The sequence below is a fragment of the Thermobia domestica genome, chromosome 18, assembly GCF_964235325.1.
Source record: "Thermobia domestica chromosome 18, izTheDome1.hap1.1, whole genome shotgun sequence".
In the NCBI taxonomy this organism is placed as follows: domain Eukaryota; kingdom Metazoa; phylum Arthropoda; class Insecta; order Zygentoma; family Lepismatidae; genus Thermobia; species Thermobia domestica.
In genome coordinates this window covers 3,890,762-3,905,552 of record NC_137471.1, presented here as the reverse complement: position 1 = coordinate 3,905,552, position 14,791 = coordinate 3,890,762, and the positions used below count along the sequence as shown (strand labels likewise).

Sequence of the window (14,791 nt, the reverse complement as noted above, 5' to 3'; positions counted from 1 at the left end):
AATGTAAGTCTGCAAGTATGGACAGGACTTAGTTTACCAATACAGTAACTTTTTTATTGTTCCTGTTATTACAAAACCATTATGAATGCAGTTTATCAGTACCAAGATAATGATTTTACTTACCGCTGTAATATTTCGCTTACTTTGATGACATTGACGACGCTAGCATACAGGAGAAGCAGCTCGTATCATTATATTAATAATTTTTAAAGTATGAGATTTGAGTTGGATGTAAACAGTAGTGGCAGGTCAGAGTAGGTCAACCCAGGATCTGATTTAGGTTTCCACTAATCGATATTATGATTTGAATATATTTTAAGTGTCTCTAAAGAAGTACTTCTGTATAGTTTTGATACGTCTCTTATTACGCGGTTGTGTCCTGGCGTTCCGTTAAAATTCTTCTGAATAGAACTGTCCCATAATTCTTGGATTTGTGTTTAACATTTTCATTCTTAAATTTTAAATTTAAAACATGTAATTGCCAAGAAATAAATAGCTTTTGTCATAAAAACGTCATACCAATTAGCAATACTTTTAAAGAATAGTGCCAGTAGCGGTGATGCGGTAATAGCTCAGCAAAGCTTACCTGATATGACATATGTTATTTTATATATATTATGTTATGTGCCTTCGAAATGCTGAAGAGAAACTGTGTTCTTACAGAAAAGGTTAGGACTGAATGCCCCTACATAATCACATTCCGAAAGTATCTCGTATTTCTATTTTCTTTTTCTTTCTTTCTTTCTTTCTTTTTTTTTTTTTAAATATATGAACCCTAAATATAATCTTATAATCTATGTATTGTTCTTTTATAATGTATGATATTAATGTACACTCATGTTAGAAATGATTGTCGCATAACTATAACAGTCTTGTTGTGCGAATATAATTGGATAATGATATCGCAGTGTTCTTCTAATACTGTTACTATGTGTATAATCGGGAAATGTATATTTGTGGTAAACTTCATAGAAAAAAAAAAATTACAAATACAAAAATTAGAATGAGTAAAGCAAAATATTGCTAAATAGACAAGAAAAGTTTTTTTTTCGTTACATTGTTCTTATTTACAGTTCTTTTGACATGAAATTTACCACATACATGTCTCTACCGATTATACACGTAGTAAGAGTGTTAAAAGTACCGTGTGATATCATTATCCAATTATATTCGCACAATAAGCCTGTTATAGATATGCGACAATCATTTTGGACATGAGTGTACATAATTAACATGAGTTAAAATGCTTTTATTATCTTTTTAAACGCTGTCTTGTGTACATTTTCAAACAAGGGACAGATGAAACACATTTTCAGGGGGCTCTTGGCGATAGATTACAAATTATTGCCTTCTTCTGTAAGTAAAAAATACCAACATTAATAAGGAATGCTTTTCAACTATAAAATGGATTTTAATGAAACAGAAAGCAAATTTAGAAGGTCTTGAAGACGCTGAAAATGCAGCGTTTTCCCAACTTGTGTGGTCTTAATGTTCATAAATAATGAAGTTATGGCGCCATAAAATTTTGAAGAACGTGTACCTGACAACGGTAAAATTATTAAATAACTTCAAATATACATACAGCAATCCATAAAAAAAAATTCGTAATATTGTAATGCTATACAGGCTACCATGGGAGTTAATCATCAATGCCTTAATTGACGGAGTACTTATTGTAACTCAGTTAAAAACAGTTTTATTTTCAAACGCCAGTATGTCAAGTTCTTACAAATACAGGACGAATGCATAACGGTGAATAAAAGAATGTCTAATACATAGCAGTGTTGCAAACTTCAAGAGTAATTTCTGAAAATACACTGCTCCAGCATTAATCCACAGGTAGCAAAATACCTTAGAAAAAATTGATTGCTTCGGATAAAAAACAGTTCCGAATAGGATTATCTTAACATCTAGTACACAAATATGTACACTGATTAAACACTGTTGTCAGAAAGTAAAATTATCTTTCACTAATTTTGTAAAGAATACTCAGAGCAAAATAGTAATAAACATTATTTCTAATATTAAAATATTTCACACAATAGTAATAAACACATTTCTCATATTAAAATATTTCACACAATAGTAATAAGCACATTTCTCATATTAAAATATTTCACAAAATAGTAATATGCACATTTCTCATATTAAAATATTTCAAGTACATGAACAATATCACAGTTGATTAAACGAGATAATCATAAGAGAATTAGACCGGAGAGAGAAAGTCTAAATTACTAATATAAATTCTGTTTTCCAACACTTACTGTGGTCAGGTAGTCGACGTACTGAAGTTTTATGCGGGAGTTCAATTTGGACAATTTCATTACGCATTTTACTTGTAATGAAGTTATTCAAGCTAAAATTCAATTCTGAACAACAAGTTCTTGTCACGAAGTTACCTCTCGAAGTAAGAATTACCCTTATTTCTTATTTATTTATTTATTTATTTATTTATTTGTTTATTTATTGTGAACCGGATAACAGAAACAAAAATTAATTTAACTTTTTTTTTTTTTTTGATCAAATTAAAACCACACCTCTGAGATTCCTTACAGTGCGCACAGGAATGACTGTGTTTGATTTGGCAAGGTTGAGTATCACTCCTGGTATCTTGTAGGCCTCTCATTTCAAACTGTCTGACGTATGAAGTCGATGTAAACAATTTCTAAATGATGTAAACAGTTTCTAAAATCAAAACTTCAGAAATTTAAACAGTAGCTTAGTATGATCTAACAAACCAGACAGACGGAAACTGGAGCAAAGATAATTACCAATAAATCTTGATTTAATAATTTACTCCTTGCAACTACTTTAGTATATTAGACATTTTCTTAGAATGCTAAATTTTGTTCTAATTTTTCATCTGCTATGTACGATAATGATTGTACATTAGTGGGCTTATAGATACATTGTATGGTAATAGACGTTTTATGTGTATAAGTCCTTCATTATGTCAAAATAGTGGGTAAGTTAGTGATTGCATATCTGACTTATTATATTTTAAATTTATTGCTGTTTATGAGGAAAATTGTTTTGTAACTGAAAACATATTTCATGTATCTAGACTTTTCGTATTTTGAAACCATCTATCAACACAAGCAATCTGTCAACAATGGGTATCGTGTTGCTAACTCTAAAATCTTCCACCGAATATAATGACAGTATTACTGTTTATACAATTATAACAACTAGTTGTTCCCTCCCTAAGCTGTCTGCAAATTTCCTGCATACCAGCGACACACTTGGGATTAGATAAAAGGCAGCGCAACTAGTGACAACTATTAGTTTGACTGACAGACTAAGGTGTCTAGCTTTTATAATAAAGATTCCCATTACAACAACGTTACGTCTCATATTTGTATTTACGTGTATAAATCCCTTGTGTTCCTTTCGGACGCTTCCAAACTTATAGTGAAATACACTAAGCTAACACACAATACAACCAAATAAGCTAATTCTTTATACGGCAGAAAAGTTGAACTACTATCAATAATGAGTGTGTCAGATGTGAGTGCTGTCGATTTCTAGTGTTGTGTGTAAAGTGCTCAATAAGCCATGCAAACAGAGGCAACATTTTCCACCATGAACATAAGTCAAATCTGAGAATGTATGAGCACAAAGCGCTACTCAACCAAAGCCAAAGAAGCCAGCAAAGAAACAACGATTATAGAAATTGTAAAAGTAAAGATTTACCTGATAATTTTTTCTCTGTGTATTCAGTGATAGCTGCATCAAAAACGCTAGTTTTATCTTCACAACTTGTTTTTTTTTTTTTCGAACAGCGGAGACACATTATAAGAATTCTGCATACTGTCTTAGTTCTCAAATAGTACTTTATTTAAAATCAGTGTAATATATTTAGTTATGTATTCTAGGAAGTACACAACGCAGAAAAAATTACACTTTATAAAAGTTAAAAAATAAATGTAATTTTCTGATATATGGGAAATTTTAAAATGCCCTCTCTCTTATTAACTTCAAGGAGAACTGACCGATGCTATTGTGTTAAAATTAGAGCACAGAGAGAACAAAAATAATACAAACTTTTACTCATTGCTTGAAAGAACTAGGGTTAAGATGATTTAAAAAAAAAAAAAAATCATAATTATTTCAGCTTGTGTTTTAAGAATTTTACCTTAAAGAATGTTAATGTGTTCTGTGACGAAAACCGAGTTTGCCACGTACAATTTTGCTCCTGTGTTATTGAAAAATAAAAGAATAGTTGTATATGTTAACAAAGTCGTTAGAAAAAAAAAAAAAAAAACTGTATACAAACATTACAAAAACTTTAGGGATTAAAATATTACAGATAAGACAGATTTAGATGATAAAAGGGAAGAGAAGTACAGGAGTGAAATATTATACAGGGTTAATGAACTAGACAAACTGTAAGAGGTAATTCCTCGCATCAAAATAAAAGGAAAAGTTCATATGGACCTGTGGGGAAAAGTGCATAGCTTCAGAGCTGGAGCTGTCCAAAATCGCGAGAAAGCCAAATTTCAATAGGCCCTATTTCGAATTCGAGAAATTGTGGATGGTGGTCCTTATCAGCGAAAAGGAAGTCATATATATGCAGTCCAAAATGCACATATCATAAATGTTCAATGGGTGAACAGGGTATTGCCTGCAGGGTGAAATTCCCAGACATGCCATCAACCAAATTTTGAGATATGCTCTGACTTCATGATTGGTCCAAAGTAGGCAAACGATAAGTCTTGATTGCAGTGAACACGGAATCCTTTGGCGCGATGTCGGAAATGTTAAGGATCGTCAGCAGCACGGTCTCTCGTACTCGGGGAAACACATGCTGCGATGTTTTCTTTCACGCTTATAAGTGAAGAAAACGTGAAATATACCCTGACGAAAACATCGCATCACAGGTTATTCTGAACAAACAAACAAACAAACAAACAAACAAACACACACACACACACACACACACAAAATGGAGCTGCCGGTTCCTAACACTTCCGACTTCCCTCCGAAGCATTGGATCTCCATTGTTGTCAAGGCTTACCTCCTGCCTACTTTGGACCCTCCTTGAAATCAGGGTATATCTGAAAACTATTGAGAGCATATCTGAGAATTACACCCTGTAGGAAATACCCTCTACACCTATTGAAAATTGATCAAATATGCATTTTTGGATTGTGTATGCGTGGCTTCCTTTACGCTAAAAAGGACCACCATCGAAAGTTTCTGGAATTCAAAATAGGGCCTGTTGAAATTTGGCTTTTTCGCGATTTTGGACAGCCCTAGCTCTGAAACTATGCACTTTTCGTCATAGGTTCATATGAACTTTTTCTCTTATTTTGATGTGAGGAATCACCTCTTACAATTTATCGGTATAGTTCATTAAAACCCTGTATATTATATATTATCTGCAGTTAACTAGTTCATAAGTTTACTTGTTCCCTTGGAAACACTTGTCTTACAAAGAGGAAAATGGTAGGTCTACGAAAAGACAGCAACTATTACCAGAAAATTACTTCTTTTTACCTATGTCTATACCTTTTATTCAATTTAAGCCAAGTTTCTATTGTAGAACCAAGCTGATATGAACGGTTTTCTTTTTTGTAGTTACTTATAAATTTAGTGGTCAATAGATTATATTGACTACCATTTGGTGGTGACTTTTATGAGCACCAGTATAATTACATATGTATCTTTGATAAGTTACTCTATTAGTATTAAAAGATAGCTTCTCCACTATTTATTAAATTATATTTCTATTTTTCGAAATACTATGCACAGCAAATCAGCCAATGAGAACCATACAAATCATTTAACTATTAACCCCCAGATGACGAGTATAACAACAGTGTTAAAGGGGTATACTTCCGATTGAAAACAAGTTTACCTTATGTACGAAACGTATTAAAAGTGTTTGTGTGTTTTTTTCCTTCATCACGGTAGTTACATATTAAACCCTCAATCATAATCTCGCACCAAACAAAAGAGCTGTGAAGTCATTTCAATACCAGACTTAAATGTATAATTAAGGTTTTATTTTGTACAACTTCAGTCACTGGTTTAGTATGGAATTATTTTCTGGAATACTTTTAACTTGAGCCAATAAGTATTCAAAAACTCGGAGAAGATATTTGGGCATAACTAAAGGTATTTCTCAGAGATGAATCATACAAACCACTTTTTAAACATGAATGTATATGCTATGTTACATATACAATCATCCATCTGCTTTACGGACCTCTATTAAACGCATATTGGAAGTAACGGACGAAATATTGAGTAACCTATTCAGTTTAGAAGTCTTTATTTTAAAATAGAAATGCTGAATCATCAAATTACTCACCTAGTAACGTTCCTTTCAATTTTTTCTCCGACATTTCGAGTGGGGGAATACTTAGTCATTTATCCTCAGAAGCATATGGTGCCTTAAAGTCGTTTTCCACAACACAATCTTCACATTATCTTCTTGTGTCTTCTCAATGGTAGTTAAAGAATATTATGTAAATTTTATCCATACTTATGGTCACTTACCTTTTCCAATAGATTTTTTTTTTTCACATATAACAATATATGTATCTAGTTAGCGCATTAACTATATTACTAATCACCTTGTTTTTAATTTATGTTTTAGGTGTCCTTTACGATGGATTCCTCTTAATTTTCGACGTCGACATAACTACTTAACAGATAACAAATTTAAATCGTTATGTACACAGTGTAGCCAGGTCTAACTTTTTTTTTTTTTTTAATTTTTGTAACTATGTAAACCTCAAATTTTTTGTTAATGTAAATCATAGTGTTTCTATCAGTCTTTAATCAATAAATATGTATTAAGTTTAACGCTAATTTTTTAATGTTGTTTTGTTGATATAGTTGGCAATAATCCCATCCAAGTCCCTATCACGATTTCCTTTGTTGATATTTAGCATTGGATTTTGTGTCCTTATGAATATGCTTCATTTTTTTTCTTTTTTTCTTCCAATATCTGAGGTAGTACGGGGTAAAATTTTCAAATTCTGTACAGTGTTCAGTAATTTGTAGATGCTTCGATAAACCTGATATAGTTTCTTTGTCCTCTTGGGACTCCTTTATGTGTATTTTTAGCCTATTGCTAATACTTCTCTTTCTTATTCTTTTAAGGGTGAAAAAAAATGCACAAAATAATCTCGTAAATACCGCTTCAAGTATTTATCTCTATAAAGTAGTTTTTATAAATATTATAGTCACTGTGCTTCCTTTAAGATGAATGGCCGAGTGTTCCATTCGAAATATCAGAGGAAAAAATTGAAATTAATTACTGGGTGAGTAATTTGATGGTTTTACAATGTACTCCATATGTTTGATGAATAATACTAATAATAAGGAATATTATTGTATTTACAGTATAGTGTTTTCCAATCGTCAGAGTTGGAAATTTGAAGTAACTATTTTAATTCACAAGGGGAAAAAAAGTTACCAGAATAGCCCTGGAAGCTTCAGTGTCGGTTCTCAGGTTAATCTTTATAGTACTTAATTCTTAAAATTACATTTTGGCATATATATATAAGATGTTTCCTCGTCAGGCTTGAACCTCCGAAATGTATGTCTCGTCTATATTACTCACTGTGTAGGTGATATCTAAGAGTAAGCGAATTATGATAATGATTGTCAGCCAGCTCGCATGCATTTTCTTGCCGTGAAAAAACTACGATATTCCAACACCAAAATGTCATTATTAAAATGTTTTAAAATATAAAACTACTGGAAGCAGAGCAAGAAATTTTTTATCTTTGTATTATTTTTTAACAAAAGAAAAGACACTTTCATGCAGCTGCATGCAATTATCGTGCATGTAAAAGAATCGCGCTAAAAAAAGAATTAAGTGCTAACTACACTAGCTCTAAGAACAACAAAACAAGCGTATGTGTTTTAAGAAACACTTTTATTTAACAAGTTTGTTATAAATAATAGTTAAATAAATGAAAATAATATGTATATCAAAGAATGTCACAAAAAATACTACATTATGTATGTATATATTACATATAATAACAACATATTTACAAAAACGTGTACTACAGATTGCGAAGAAATCGTAAAGCTCACTTGAATCAGTCTTTTTTTGTTTTCTCGCTGGTGTCCTCAGAACTCGTGGAAGGAACTGAAAGAAAGCTGAGACAACTCACCTGAGTCACTCGTACTTAGAGTTAATAAGCCTTCGTCATCAGCTCCTTCTAATGCATCTTCACACGCGTCCTCATTCAACGTCTGCAGTGCTCCACAAATCATCTGATCTTCTAATGTTACCTGAAACAGCGGAAATAAAGGACAGACGTAATATTAATTTCGTATTTGCTTTACAAGTAGAGTGAATAAGCCATAAAAGTGATATGACTATAGGGCTTTCTTAATAATTTATTTGTGAAAATTACAACCCGAAGAAGTAACGTGTTCGAACTCAGGATTTGTACGGTACGATACTGCGTATAAAACCAATTACAATTTTAGCGTAATGGTGCGTGCATAGGCCCGGCAACGTCCTTGACTCGATGCCATGAGGGAGTGGTTAACGCACTATTCAGTTAGTGAAGCGTGAAAAACTAACAGTAAATGTGGTGACAAGTGTCATTATGTCTCGTAGACGTCAAAGAGTAAAATATAAACAGTAGACTGCATTCAAAAGATGCTGTAGAGTCAGCCTACAGCAAAATTAGTGCATACAGAATATGCCACCACGATAGTGATGCGCTATATCGAAGCAATGGATCGCAATGTGTAACCATGCAAAGGAATGAGAAAGATCTCGTCTATATGGCCGTGACATTGACAGACCGTAGTGTTAACAGGACGCTAAAGCATAGTAAAGTGTTAGCAGGACCCTAAAGCATAGTAACAGGTGTAAACTTACTTTCTGAGTTGACGGTTCGATAGCTGCTAAATGTTAGACTAGCGGCAAGTATGCATGCCTTTGCGTCGGCCTCAGGTTGCAATGGGAACGTGAATACAGTCACTGACAAGCTGAGGTGCAGACGGTTGTATTCTATGACTAGTTCCGCTTCAACTTTTCACACAGTGATGGCACTGACAGCGTAATCTGCCAGTGTGCACTGTCACACATAATGGCGAAATGGTAATTTGATAGTTCGGGCGTTTGAGTATCTCGGGAAGATCTCGGCTGCTGCACGTTAAAGTCTATTGCGTCAGCAATCATTAAACCAAGGAACTTCTAGAAGGCGAGATCATACTCTTCCTTCAAAGAATTCCGTATATCATATTTCGGCAGGACAATGTCCAGTCACACATGTACTCTGGAATGTGTAAACCCTCGGGAGCGATGGTCTCTACTGCTTCCCTGGTTTGCACAGTTTGCGCTCATCCATCATGAGCGACAAGTGGCTGGTCAACGCCTTGTTCGACACATTCTCCAGCAGACAGTGTTGATGTCTTGTGGACTCGCATACAAGCAGCGTTGACAAGTGATCTCTCAGGAACACGCCCTAAGCCTGTTTGAGGATGGTATGACGTACAGACGCTCTGAATGCAGCACATCAAAGCTTCATTCATACAGACTTATCTAGTTAGAGATATTACAGTTTCGAAATTGTAATATTTTTTGTATAGTCGTGTAAACAATTTGTGATATACTGTAAATCTGATCCCACTCAGATGTGTCTTTCTTGGGTGTTGCAACTTTCATAGACAGCAGTGTATATTGTAACGGCGACAAAATGTGGCCATATTGGGACCATTTCTCTGCAAATGGGTTTTAGTATTGAATTTATCATAAAGTGGAAGTGAAGCAGTTAAGGGAGAATGTAAGATGAGTATGGGAAATAGTATCAGCTTGTCATACTTACTAAATATAGTATCAAAGTCATACTATCATAGTACAGTCGAAGACTTAGTAAACAAATTATCTATACTAGCGCAACTCTCCCCAAGTTCCAATTTTCTGGAAAACTTTAGATGGTATAATCAGAAATAACATATTTCTAACATTCATTTTAACTGTAAACGAGTTATTACCAATATTTATTATGTGATTTAAACAAGGTATCCCCAAAGCTCTTGCCGTTTATGATCCCATGAACAGACATGCTACTAAGTGTTAGATCTAAAAGTAATCTCCAGCATCCTTTGCAAAAGTTCCTGTAGCTGCGCAATGCCTTGGCGATAAAACTCGGGGGTCTTGGAAGCAAGGAAGTTCATTAGTGTGTTTCGTAGATCTGTCTCATTATTGAAGGTTTTCCTAGGGAAGAGGTGGTTGTCCAGGAAATGGAACAAGTGGTAACCTGATAGCGCTAGGTCCGGCGAGTATGGTAGATGGCACAGGGTCTCCCAGTCAGCTTTTAAGGCGCGTAAATCATTTCTTTTTTTTTTTCTGTGAGCGTTTCATCAAATGGAACATCAAAAACGGGAATAACTATTTTGGTACCTTATATAATACTAATTACGCAATATTGTCGAATCTTGTTTAAGTAATAACATAGTAAAGGTTTGACTTTCTATTATAGTAATTGTTTTTTTGTCAGTGGCCGCCCCCATGAGATTGCCTCTCAACCTCACTCATTCTAAAATTTAATTTAATGATGTTGAGAAGTCATGGGCAAGTTATTAGAGGAAGTGTTCAAAATGACCACCATCTGAACTATGACTGTCATGTTTCCTGTGCATTGGGTGTCCTATTATCTAATGAACATATTCTCGAACATCCTGTATATCCAGGGGCGGATCCAGGACGGACTTCTGGGGAGGGGGCGGTGGGTTGTAATACTGCTACTTAGAGCTACTTTTAAGAGCTCCAAACTCTGGGATAGGTTTTATTTATATATATAAGAAGAAAGTTTCCTCTTGGAGGGCGAGGGGGGGAGCGATTGGGACGATGGATCCGCCCCTATGTATATCTCTGTTGTTTGGAAGTTATCGTCCCTTTCAGCACTGAGGATATGTGAAACGTGGACCTACAGCTTAACGTAGGATCCGTACCAAATGAGCTTCCATCGGGAATAGAACCCGGGCCTCCAGCACCGAAGACGTGTACACATCCAAGAGGGAGCTCTCTGTATATCTCTGGAACGGTGCGGTGTGACGTATATGCTTATATAGACTTTTTGGTTGCCTGTTCTTAGTGGAATTAACTCTGAAGTTAACAATCCATCAAGTATAGCTAGGAAGGAGCAGTTCAAATGTTGAAGGTAAGAAAGGAATAAAATACTAAATATGGTAAGTTGGTATTTATAATGAAAGGATGAAAAATTTGGAACATGTAAAATAATAATAATAATAATAATAATAATAATAATAATAATAATAATAATGTAAGATTTTAACTATCTATCTTTATTTATTTATTTATTTATTTTTTTTATTTATTATTACTACAAAGCTTGTCAAGAAAGTAAAGATACAATCATCTCAACGTTAGGGAAATGTATACCAAAACTGGAAATACTGACAGTAATCATATGGCGAGGATTGGGAGTGATTCGTCAGTGCTGTGCTCTGACGCGTGAAGTCTTGTACTAGGAACGCGTGATGGAAATGCCAGCGGCAAGACCAAATCTCGACAGGTATCCGTGCTGTAGGAATATGAGATGGCACAAAGTGTTTATAAATATGAGACTTGCTGTTACCATGTAAACTTAGAGTAGCCTATGAAAATAAGATAGAATTGATATAGTTTGTATAGTTTGATTATGATTTAAGATTACTGAGAAGATTAATAAGGTATTAAGAAATGTGATTATGATATACGAAAGTGAGTTTATAGAAGATTAGATACATAAGAGAATGATAAGAGATATATACATACATATTAATAAAGAAGCACAGCAAGATATTGAGTTTTCTTAGTGTAGCAGCAGTCTGGCTTGGTAGGAGTAACATCCTACTTGAGATACGAATTGAATTTAAGATTTTCAGGCTAACACATGCCTTCTAAAGAATGATTAATGCTGAAACATACTGCCAGACTTTGAAGCATGTCCACAGTGTAATTTAAACCAAACAGAAGAGCGTGTTGTCACATGGAACTTGCTTTATTCATGACAACGCCTGGCACCATTATTTGCACATTTTCAATGGGATGTCCTCGAACATGTGCCATACAGCCTGATTTCGCACCTTGTGACTATCATCTGCTTGAATCTCTAGAAAAACATCTCGATGGAATTGACGACGACGATAAGGTCAAGGAAGAAGACATAAGTGAATCCGGATGCAGGCATCAGATTTTTCCGATTGTGGGATACAAAATCTTATTCCGCGTTTGAACAAACGTTTGGACAATGATATGTATTGGACTTATGTGAAGAAATAATCTCTGTACCAGTGTATCTAATGTAGCTTTCTTTGCGTCCAATACATTTTTTTTTAATCTTATTTTGCCATTTTTATCTTCCTAACAAGCCTAATTATCAGAAAGCACACACAAAGTCTACTTATTAAAATTTGACTTATCAATTTAGTTTAATCTCCTGATCTATCACGAAAACAAAATTTGGCATCACACAAAATAAAACCTTGAAATCAAACGTATTCAATCAAAGATAATAACATAAGACTGATAATCTTTATATTATTCCGGCCATGACATGGGATTAGATGAGATTAAGATAAAACTGGATTACAATACAACTATCCATTTGTCTGTCAAAATATTTAATCCCTGATAAGGTTGATTTCAAATGCCATAATGTTCGAAGAACAGAAAATGTTGGATGTCTCAGAAGATGCATTCTAAAGCATGGCGAACAACTTCGGTGCAGAAAAATTAGGGTAAGTAGTATGAAACAACTAAATTGTTACGAACTTTCAGTAATTGAAGTTTTCAAGGTAATGAAAGTTTGATTCTTTACTAATTCAAGTCTTCGTTAACATATCAAATATTATGGTAGTCAATATTGGAAATAACAAGAATTTTGTAGTGTTACAAGTAAGGAGAAACAGAGAAAACAGAGCCGGAATAATTTCGTACGATTTTTGTCTAGGTACTAATCACTGTATTACGACCATCTACTTAATAAGGCCTTTCTATCGCCACCATTGATACGACGAGGCAGTGATTCAATTACGCCTTTAGTCATTCGTTAGTATTGTTAACCAAGATCCGTGTAATTGAATTGATTGAGTTGAATTTGAGTTTAACGTCCCGTTCAGCAGCGAGGCTATATGAGACATGAACCTACTGATTAATGTGGACTCCGAACCACTTGAGCTCCCGCCGGGAATCAAACGCGGGTCTCCCACTAGCTAACCACTTAGCCACGAAGGAGCTCATCCGTGTAATTGAGTTGATTTGATTTTCGGTTTAACGTCCCTTTCAGCAGCAAGGCTGTATGAGACAGGACCTACTGATTAACGTGGAATCCGAACCACATGAGCTGACACCGGGAATCGAACCCGGGTCTCCCACGCCAAAGGCGCGTACGCTAACCGCTTAGACACGGAGGAGCTCAAGATCCGTGTAATGTAGCTTTCAATGTCATGATGGATGTGGAAGAGTCTCGAGAAACTGGATGTGCTGTTACATGGCGTTATACATAGGCTCAATAGAGTAAAGATCCGGGGAACTTGAAACCACAGAAAATGTTGGAAGTGGGCACTGTTTCTCAAACCATTCCAGTACAGAATGTGCGGCATAACAAGATGCATTATCATTAGAGTCTGGATATTACGCAAAATGCCTATTCTTATTAATGTTACAAATAAAAGTGTTGAGTTCGTTTGAAGGGGTATTAAGTTCCATTTCAGTAAAATTAGTTTACTTCAAATTACTCATCAAGTAATTTCCTGTCAATTCTCCCCCTCCCAATATTTCGAGTGAGATGTCGTCCACTCATCTTTTGGAACTCAATGGGTGAAATCTCTCTTTACAATGTCTCTCTCATCGTTTACTGTATTTATTTACTATTGTTTCTGCCTCAACAGCAGTAATCTATGAATACTGCGCTAAATTTTATACATATTTATAGACACTCACTTTTCTCAGTAGTTGTAGACTGTTGTTATTATTTTTCTGTATATAGCTCTAATGTTAGTGCACTAACTAAATTTCGTATTTTAGAGATTCTTTCTGAAGAATTCTTCTTCGTCAAAACCTCATCATAATCACCCAACAGAAAATTAATTTAAATCACTGTATGACCAATGTAGCCTAATCAAACCACGTTTGCAACTTTGTAATCGTATGTAAACATAAAAAATCGCCGTGTCAACATTATAACCAGGTCAAACTATTTTTCTGTTTTTTCAAACTATACGTATATCTCCTTTTTTTTATTTTATTGTATTTAATTTGTATTTATGGATGGGCTAGATACACGTAATACGCTCTGAAATACCTAAAATAAAGATTACCTAAGATTTGCATGTCATTTTCAAACTACAGAAAAATAGTTTGACCTGGTTACCAGGTTCAGGTTTTTATATAATGCAATAGGGTTCCTGAGCATAAACTTCAATATAGGCAGCGCTGAACATTTTCATGGTAACGGGGCGAAGCGTTCTTTTTGATTTTAGAAATCACGATACTACTGTTTTCAGTCCTCCATTGTTAAGTTGTAAATTAATTGTGACCTATCGCTATTCAACTATAGGAGATTTCTTGAGAAACGTTGCTTATTATAGAGTATAACCTTCGGCAAGTGCTACAAAAGGCTAAAGTACTTATGTTAAATACCTTAAATACGTGAATGAGCACTGAATACTAAATTTATTCTTTTATTTATTTTCGAAATGCCGTATGATGTCAACGAGTCGTATATTTATATTGTATTTATATCCCAAATCCTGTACAATGTGAACGCGCCAACATTTGCTTTCTTTTGTTGCTGCA

The 14,791-nt window shown here is 34.4% G+C and overlaps 1 protein-coding gene across 1 annotated transcript in view; it reads right to left on the bottom strand.

Moving 5' to 3' along the window:
* Nucleotides 1–14,791, bottom strand: part of Arms (Ankyrin repeat-rich membrane spanning) — a gene marked incomplete in the record, with an annotated part of 380,241 nt that overhangs the window by 11,830 nt on the left and 353,620 nt on the right. The window contains 1 exon segment of the mRNA XM_081746181.1: nucleotides 8,142–8,262. Within this exon segment, the coding sequence (XP_081602307.1) occupies nucleotides 8,142–8,262 (121 nt within the window).